A 9,284-nucleotide genomic window follows, 5' to 3' on the forward strand; every position below is an offset into this window, starting at 1 on the left:
GAACAAGTTCTAGTTGATTGCCTAGTAGGCTCGACCGAAAATCGTTTGCTCATACAGTACTGTTCTATAGATGATCAACTAAGCATATTCATGATCAATTCATGATAAAGGAAGAAATCAAGTAGGCTTGTTGTAGCATTTCTCCTGTTTTGCCATTCAATCCAACCGCAAGCAACTAACTTGAAATATATGAAAGTCATACCCACAGAGAGCTATAATTCATCTCTTTGTCCTGGGTTTTTCTTGTTAAGTTTGAAAGTAACGAAAGGAATATGCAGCAAAAGTGTGACAAGCCAATAACAGAAACGTATTATCATGTATCCAGCTCATCTCCGGAAACAAATATATCAGTTATGTAATCTCATCTCGAAAACAAGTATCTTAACAACACCTCCACCACCAAAACAACAACGATTATAATAATAATAATAATAATAATAAACTGAAAATGTAAACAATGTACCAACAGAGAGATCTACAATTCAGTGCTTTTATCTATATTCTTCTTGTTTGTAAGTTTGAAAGTGCAGGAATGGAACTGATACCATGAAGTATATGACGATTATTGTCACAACAAGATGAATAAACAATTCTTATTCGAGGCATAAAACCACATATTCCCTAAATCCACAGGGAAAGATTCACACACTCAACTCCATCTTTGATATCAAAATACCATCACTATCAGCATACAACCATTCCCCATCTTGAATAACCGTACCCCCAACATTAACTGGAACACTCTTCTCTCCAACACCCTTTTTATTCGATTTCAGCGGATGAGATCCCAAAGCTCTGACACCAATATCACAAGCATTAATCTCATCGACATCTCTAATGCACCCATTTACCAAAAGTCCTGCCCATCCCATATTTTGGGCTAGTTGTCCTATGTTGCCCCCGACTAAAGCACATCTCATGCTCCCTCCACCATCGATGACTAGGACTTTTCCTTCACCGGGAGTTTCAAGAAGTTCTCTGACTAAGACATTGTCTTCGAAGACCTTGAGGGTGACTATTGGGCCTGAGAAGGCTCGGCATTGGCCATAGGGTTGGAAGATTGGCTGAAGGACTCGGAGCTCTCCCTTGGATAGAAGGTTGGCATTTGCATCACAGATTTCTGCAGTAGCGAGATAAGCCATCTAGAAATGAACAGAAAAAAATCATTGTCAATTGCGTGTAAATTCTTTTGAAGTTATAAGAAAGGAAATATTTTGATGCAAAAGGTGGCTAAAATTGAATTCGTATACCGCTTCATTGTTTGTTATTGCAGATAGAGCCATGCACTATCGCCCAATTGCGGACAGACACAATGTAGTTCTGTTCTTGCAGATCATGATTCCCCGAGTGAATTTTTTCGACTCATTTACCCTCATAGAAAGAGAAACTTGTATTTTTGACAATTATAACTTCCTGAGAGTAAAAGAGTAATAGTTAAAAAATATTCACTCAGGGGGTCTATCTACTATTGGGTGATAACACAGGGGGTCTATCCACAACAATAAAACTATAGGTCTATCCACAATCAGGCAATAGTACACAGCAGGTCTACCCTCAGTTAACCTTTAAAAAATGTCTGCATTTGACCTCATCTAAATTTCAATTTATCATCAAGTTAGTATTCAAATAGTATTAGCCCCCATCAAAGAAACAAACACAAGGATTGTGATATCTACATTCATACTCTTAGGAACCACTGCAGAACTCCATAATATGATCATACACTGTTCATACTGCAAAAGAAATGACACAAAGACTGGGTCATTTTTCTCTGCTCTCTCTCCTCATCTCATCTACAATACTCTAGTCTAAACATCTGCCACCCTTCGATGCCTCCAAACATCCTACTCATCAAGGAAAATCACAGTCTTATAAGCCAGGATTTTATCGCCATTCGATTAGACCAAAATATGGGTCGTGGTAATCTTATAGAAAACCATTCAATAATTCCAAATCGCGACAAGTGGTATTGGAAGGTGGCAAATTTGTTAAATTTAGACAAAACAGATGCTTGTAATGCATCATCTCGATTCCATTGTGAGAAACAAATACTTCCAAAATGCATTAGACATGTATGAGACCAACCAGCATGAATCTAGTACATACTAATAGGATAAAGTAGTTATGAATTGATAGCAAATCATATGAATTGTGAATTGATAGCAAATGATACTGAGGTGTAACACTTCTGGAACTAAACAATCTAAAATGTTGTCTTTGCAATGCAAACTAAAGACACTACCTAGAATGGCTTTGTTGTCCCATAAAGAAAGGTACTCTCCCACTGAAGTCATTCCATAAATTAATCCTATATTCAGAAAAATTACCAACAAACAACTCATTTCTCAAAAAATCATAATCTGCAGCCAGTTCATACCCAAGGCCATCATGAACATGAACAACTATGTATTTCAATCCACCACTAAATAAACCACGACTTTCGGTAAAGAAAAAGAAAAAACAAGATACAATAATCCACAATCATCGTAGTGTTAGAAAGTTATCCATGTGAGCTACACCAAACCACATATAAGTGCCAACCAAACTATGAAACCGCAATCATACCTATAAATCATAAACTATCAAATGATACATATTAGCCAACAAATTGAAACCAAGATTAATAGGACCGATAAGAAATTATCAAATATATAAGTTGAAACAAAACCTAAAACAGACACCTGGTACAGATCAAATGGATACTGATATGCAGCTACATTGAGTATAAGGGGGAAAAAAGACAGAAGAAATTGGAGAAATTAAAGCTTTACACATCGAAATTCCTCACAAAGCTAGGAGCTAATGGGTTGTACAATTAAGAACAACAAAGGTAAAACTAAGAACAAGAAGGACAAATTCATAGTTGGGGAGTATATATCTCTACCTAAACAAAGAAGCCGGATAAATCCAAACTAATTCATTTTCCGTGGATCCACTCTAATTAAAAAAAGGAAGGCACACAAAAACAAACTCATTCAATTCTATACAAGAAGAAACACCCTCCACTCTCAATACTAATGTATATGTTTATTGTTGTAAGAATTTGATAAAAAGGAACAACAATTTATGGGGGTTAACCCTTAAAGCCTAGTCATAGCAATCTAAAATTTTAACATTTGAAGTTTGAAATTGGGTTATTCAATAAAACTTGCTACATAAATCCTTTACCGGATTAATCTGGGTTATTCAATAAAACTTGTTACATAAATCCTTTACCAGATTAAGCTCACAGAGGCATATTATTTTCCAATTTCGATCGACACTCGCACATACTGCAAGCATCACAAACCATTAAATGGAATATACAACCCAACCCCACAGAAGAAATCGAATAATTTCATGATAATAATTGGAAAAAAATAAACAAAAACGAACATTTGACCAATACCCAGTTCTTCAATTGTCCCAGAAAAGGAGAGCTATGGGTTTTGAGGTTCTTCAATTGTCCCAGAAAAGGAGAGCTATGGGTTTTGAGGATATCCCTGGGTTTTGAAGAAGAAATCGGCTCAGAAATAATATCTCCAGAACTCACCAATTTTTTTTTTCGGATTTGTGTGCCAAACAAGTGGAGGTAAGTTGATAATGATTGAAAACAGAAAGGGTTCGAAATTTTTTGGAAGGATCCGAAACTGAAGCGGATGCTTTGGGAAGGACGACGTCAAAAAGAGAAGGGTAAATTACGCTTAAATACTCTAAGCTTTGGTAAATTCGCACGAAAATACCCTAATGTATCAGCCATTAAAAAATGACTGACGGCGTTAATTTAAGGCATTACATGGCATTAACGCCCCCTCAATAAATTTTACCAACCCTCCCCCTAATAAAACGACCCCAACCGTAAAAAGAAGGTTCACCAGGTTTCCCCTAATTACAACCGTCTTACGGTAAAATTAGATCTCAAATTTGGAAATAAAACTCAAATTAGCGATCTACAAGTTGAAGGAGCTGTATTTTTTGCAAGGTGACGTGGATTTGGGTTCGGCAGTTACCTAAGTTAGGTATTGTTTTCCCCTCTTATGCAAAGGTAAAAAAAAATTATGTGCATTTTCATTGTTCCTTGTTTATTTATGATTTTCCATTGAATAGGAGTAATTTGATGGTCATTTTGAGCTATTGGGTGTTAAATTCGAGTTTGTAAATTGGTGTTTTTTTTGCATGATGTGCTCATAGGTTAAATTGAATACTATAAACTTGATTTTCGTGCTTTGTGCTATTTGTTATTTGTGATATTGTTATTGGTACAAGTGAATGCTATAAACTTGATTTTGGGTTAAATTGAATACTATAAGCTTGATTTTCGTGTTTTGTGATATTTGTTATTGATACAAGTGACTAGATTTTGGTGTTTGATGAAGTTTTTTTTTTCCCCACAAATTCTTACGCACAAAGTGCATTGGTGGCTGTGGGTTATGATTTTTTTTTTATGAATTTGGTGCGATATAGGGACATGGCTAAGAAGCAGAATATTAAGATAACAATTCATCATGGGCGTAGTTTTGTACAAAATCCAAGAGTAACATATTGTGAGGAGAAAAGAACTATAGTATATGTTAATAAAGAAACATTGTCTTGGGATCTCTTGAAAAGTATTGTTAGGGACATTGGTTATAAAAGTCAATTCAGAGTGCATGTTAAACACCCTTTTAGCACAATTGACAAGGGTTAAGGCTGGTTTTCATTGGCATGACCCCTTCTCTCATTGACATAATAATTATTTATTTTACAATTTTACACCCTCATTATCTAGTTTATCATCATACTCCTTTTAAAAGTACGATTTTGAGAATATCTTTCGGCAGATAAAAATACCATTGAAATTCAAATACTAATTCATAAGTAAGAGTAAGTTGATAAATTGATGAATTCTTATTGGATATACATAGTATGAAGATAATGATATAGTTTAAATTGAAATGTAAATCTGAATGAAATTATTAAATGCCAAATTCATAAATGCTTACAAGATGATGGGCGTATATGGATAAACCAAACAATTTAACGAGGCAAAATAATGTCTACTCTAAAGATCGAACTCAGTAGCAGTGCAGACCTACAAATGTATATAATGTGGACAGGATATCTGCAAAATTCACCAAACAAATTAAAGAGACAAAATCATTCTCAAAAATAAAAAACGAAAATTAAAACAAACGGCTGTGATCTGAGGACACAACGTGGTGATCTCTCACCGACTAAAATTCAAGTAGTTCACGGTAGTGCATAATTAGTTTCAAAGTTTAATTATACTATTATTATTTAAATAGAACTCCATTTATAATTATTATCCTCTCACATGTAATATTACATACTAATATATATATATATATATATAAGCTAAAATATTATAACAATTTTTATAGCACTTTCATCTGCTTTTATAGGTATGTGTCTTTATTATTTTCTTCTTATTAGATTAGAGTAAATTAACTTAAAGTAATTAATTATATTTTATATTTAATATTTTTTCATATTAAGAAATAGCAACAATTTTCACAACACTTTTTCATATCTGTTTTCTTCTTTTTAGATTAGATTAGATTAATTTAAAATAATTAATTATATTGTATGTTTGTTCTTTTTTTAGATCAAGAAATTACGATAATTTTCGCAGCACTTTCATCTCCTTCAACATGTATGTGTCTTTATTATTTTCTTCTTATTAGATTAGATTAGATTGTTAAAAATTATGAATTATAAAATTAGAACAATTTTCACATTACTTTCATCTATTTTTCCCTATTAGATTATATTAGATTGTTTTAAAGCAAATAATTATATTATTTGTTTGATCTGTTTTTCAGATCGTAAAGTTTAATTATACTATTATTATATAAATAGATGCTATTTGTATAAAAGTTAAAGAGAATCTCACACGTATCTTAGAGCTCAATGCCAATTGTAATACTTACATATGGGTGTTGGTTAAAATAAATTTCACATATGGGGTTAACTTATCTGATCCTACTTTAACCGGATTAGATAATTTAAAATTTTTTCTTTACACTCAAACTCTTTCAGAAAAACCAAAAGAGAGTAGCAATATTATAGCTATATATATTCACAAGATCGCAAATATATTGAAAATGAACGAAGAAAATCATACAAACAAAAACCATATTAATTACCCACACACACCCACTGTTTTCATAACCACCCTTCTCCATCTCCATCTATAATATATCCACATACCTAAATGAAGCTGCTAGAGTTTCTCACCAACTACACCATTGATCAACTCTTTTTTTTCTTTGTACTTAAATTGTATAATATTTATTGCGATGAAGACTCACCTGAGTGCTCTGTCTGCCTTGAATGCCCAATAAAAAATAATGTATTATACTTTGTAGTTAGTTAATAATGAGATCCTATCATTATAAACAAATTAAGTAAAAATTAATAATTCTTAAGAATATACTACATTCTATTAGCTTCCGCTGCAAACTTGTTAGTTGTTCATTCCTGGCCCCATGAATAAAACTCAAAATTAGATTAGCACAAATATGAGAACAAGGACCTTTGACTCTAGGCGATTAAGCCTCTAATCAAGAGCACCAAGTTCTGATACCAATTGTTGCCCTAATGTCACTAGGAAAGAACCCTAGAGGGGGGGGGGGGGGGTGAATAGGGTCTATGCTAATATAATTCGATTTAATACCAATTAAAACTAATTAACAAATTATCCTAGCAAATAAGATATGCAACAATTATATGCAAGGATAATCAATATAAACAAATGGTAAAATAAACAAACTACAAATGTGATATGACAATATACACAAAGAGTAATAGACAATGGTGATATAAGATAAACACAAAAGAAAATGCACCAATGACAAACTCAAACACAAGCAAATGATCATGGAGTTCAGACCTTCCGTCCTATGTCTTCGTTCCCTACTCCCGAGGAGAAATTGTAGAACCCCGTAAATTTTATAATGAGTATATTGAATTACTAGCAAGAAATAATATTAACCATATATATATATATAATATATATAGAATGCGAATATCAGTGTTTTGGGAACTAAATAAGTGTGCATATGGGAGAGATTTGGAGTGGTGTGAGTAGCAGGTTCATAATCATCTAATTTGGGAATTTCTGATCTGAGCGGTCGACCGCAGGAGTCATGCCGGTCGACCGCTGATCAGTCTCGCACTCAGGAAATTTCTTTCCTGCTGTGCGGTCGACCGCACTGGGCTCGGCGGTCGACCGCCCAGCAGGCAGAGAGTTTCCTGGGTTTTGGGTCTTATCGGGTTTCGGGTCGGGTTTGGGGATTAGTATATATACTAATGAACCCAAGAGAGACTCTTTTTCATCTGAAATCAAAACCCTAGCCCCCCTCTCTCCCCTCAAACCCTAGTTCTCTCTTTTTGGTGATTTGGGAGGAGCTTTGAAGGGTTTTTCGGCGGATTTTGGGTGGATTCAGCGAGAGGGACCATCTTCCTTCAGATCTAGGGCGTTGCTTTCATCAGAGGCGAGTAACATCTCGCCCAACTTCACCTCTTTTCATTTTCATGCAAAATTTGGGTTTTTAATCATGTTTTTATTGGGCCAAAAATCGTACTTCATGTAAATATAGTAGATCACTATGGCATAATATGTGAAGATCAAATATTTCGGATTTTTAAAGCTTCAACTTTTGAGATCCAGATCTGAAAATGTTTTTAACAAATTTAATCATGTTTATACTGTTTTAAAGACATCTAAATCATGGTTATATGCTTGGGATTTTAAATGATAGATTTTAAATGTTTAAAATTGGTAGTTTCCTGTTCTATGACCTGGATTAAATGTTAATTTTAAGTTAGTGCAGAAATCGTCAAGGGTGGTTGGGATTTGAAGCCGACAGAAACCCTAACTGGGCTTCTGTCAGCTTCGCGGTCGACCGTGCTCTGCTGTCGCATCGGACAATACAGTGTCCAGCGAAGGACAACCCCGCGAGTCATTCATGATAGGCGCGGAAGAAATGGCCAAAATGCTTGAAGACGCTTTGGCTAAGCAGAAAGAAAGTTTTAAATTCGAGATGGAGACGGCCATGCAGCAGATGAGAGAGATGCATGAACAGCAAATCCAAGCATTCAGGAACCAACAAGGTGAACCAAGCCACCGTAACCAGGTTGCTCAGGAAAAGGAGCACGCGGATGGGGATGAAGCTCACAATGCCAATAACCCTCCCATCAATGCAGGGGGTGGTAGTGAGGATGCCAACGGGGATACAAGTGAAGACTTGAAGATCAAAAGCCTCGAGAGTAAAATCAATACGTTGCTGTCTGCTCAAGAGGTAAAGAAAACGGGCATTCCTTGTCCATACCCGAGGGAATGGGAATCAATCCCCTATCCGGCGAAGTTTAGTCTAATCAACTTCACGCCGTTCGATGGAAGGGGTTCCCCCACCCAGCATTTGATTTATTTCAAATCGCACCTGGGTGCTATCTCTGGGAACGAGCCTCTGATGGTGCGGTCATTCGTCGGCACTCTTCGCGGAGCTGCCTTCGATTGGTATCGTCGCCTCAAGCCAGGAAGCGTGAACAGCTGGGATGACATGGAGACGAAGTTCCTTGCAAATTTCTTCGACGACGACACCGAGATCTCTATCGGATCGTTGCTCGACGAGAAACAAAAAGACGGGGAGTTAGTCGACACCTTCGTCAAAAGGTTCCGGAACAAGGCGATGAATTGCCGGGACCCGATCACCGAGGAATTCATTCTCCAGACTTGCCACAACAACCTCGCATTGGACGTATTGGAGGCAATGGGGACAGCACCGTCTGACACTTGGAAGGATCTGAAGGTGCGCGGTGAACAAGCCGAACGCTTCCTTAAAAGGAAGAAGGCCGAAAGGAACCAACCGACGGTTAATCTGCTGGACTCAAACTTCGCTTCCCGTGGTAAGGGCAAAGCACCTGCAGCTGCTGGTGGTGCTAATCAAGCGTCACAACAGCAATCCCGAAGGCAGCAGAAGACTTCGGGTCCGAGACTCCAGAGAGAGTATTCCTTCAAGGACGAAGACGTTCCAACCATCTTCGAATCGCTCCTCGAAGGCAACAAGATCAAGCTACCACCTATCACGAATCAGGAGGAAGCTGATAACACTACGGACCCAAAGTACTGTGCATACCACAGAAGGGTTGTTCATCCCACCAAGGATTGCTTTGCTCTCAGGAATAGCATTCAGACCTTGGTCGAAGCCGGCGTTATAACGCTAAGGTAAGCCAAATAAAAACGGCAAAACTCCGACCGGTATAAGAGTATAAACTGCTTCCTGACACTCCAAAGAGTATAC

The 9,284-nt window shown here is 36.5% G+C and overlaps 1 protein-coding gene across 5 annotated transcripts; it reads right to left on the reverse strand.

The window, feature by feature from the left end:
- Window positions 414-3,670, reverse strand: LOC109843411 (putative 4-hydroxy-4-methyl-2-oxoglutarate aldolase 3). Of its 5 annotated transcripts, XM_020412344.1 has the most exons (3): window positions 3,389-3,670; window positions 1,251-1,413; window positions 414-1,142 (listed from the first exon to the last, which is right to left on the reverse strand). In XM_020412344.1, the coding sequence occupies exons 2-3, from the start codon at window positions 1,281-1,283 to the stop codon at window positions 642-644; spliced, it is 534 nt and encodes a 177-aa protein (XP_020267933.1). In that variant the 5' UTR covers window positions 1,284-1,413; window positions 3,389-3,670; the 3' UTR covers window positions 414-641. The 5 variants fall into 5 exon arrangements, with proteins under 5 accessions (XP_020267933.1, XP_020267937.1, XP_020267936.1 ...); XM_020412348.1 differs by lacking the exon at window positions 1,251-1,413 and having other exon boundaries at window positions 3,533-3,670; XM_020412347.1 differs by lacking the exon at window positions 1,251-1,413 and having other exon boundaries at window positions 414-1,145; window positions 3,434-3,670.

This window comes from Asparagus officinalis, chromosome 5 (genome assembly GCF_001876935.1).
Source record: "Asparagus officinalis chromosome 5, Aspof.V1, whole genome shotgun sequence".
NCBI classification, from domain to species: Eukaryota; Viridiplantae; Streptophyta; class Magnoliopsida; order Asparagales; family Asparagaceae; genus Asparagus; species Asparagus officinalis.

Bases quoted from the DNA above. Each gene is read 5' to 3' on its own strand.
- LOC109843411 (XM_020412344.1), bottom strand. From the start codon at position 1,283: ATGGCTCTATCTGCAATAACAAACAATGAAGCG. The intron at 1,143-1,250 runs GTATACGAATTC...GTTCATTTCTAG, and splicing joins CAATAACAAACAATGAAGCG to ATGGCTTATCTCGCTACTGC.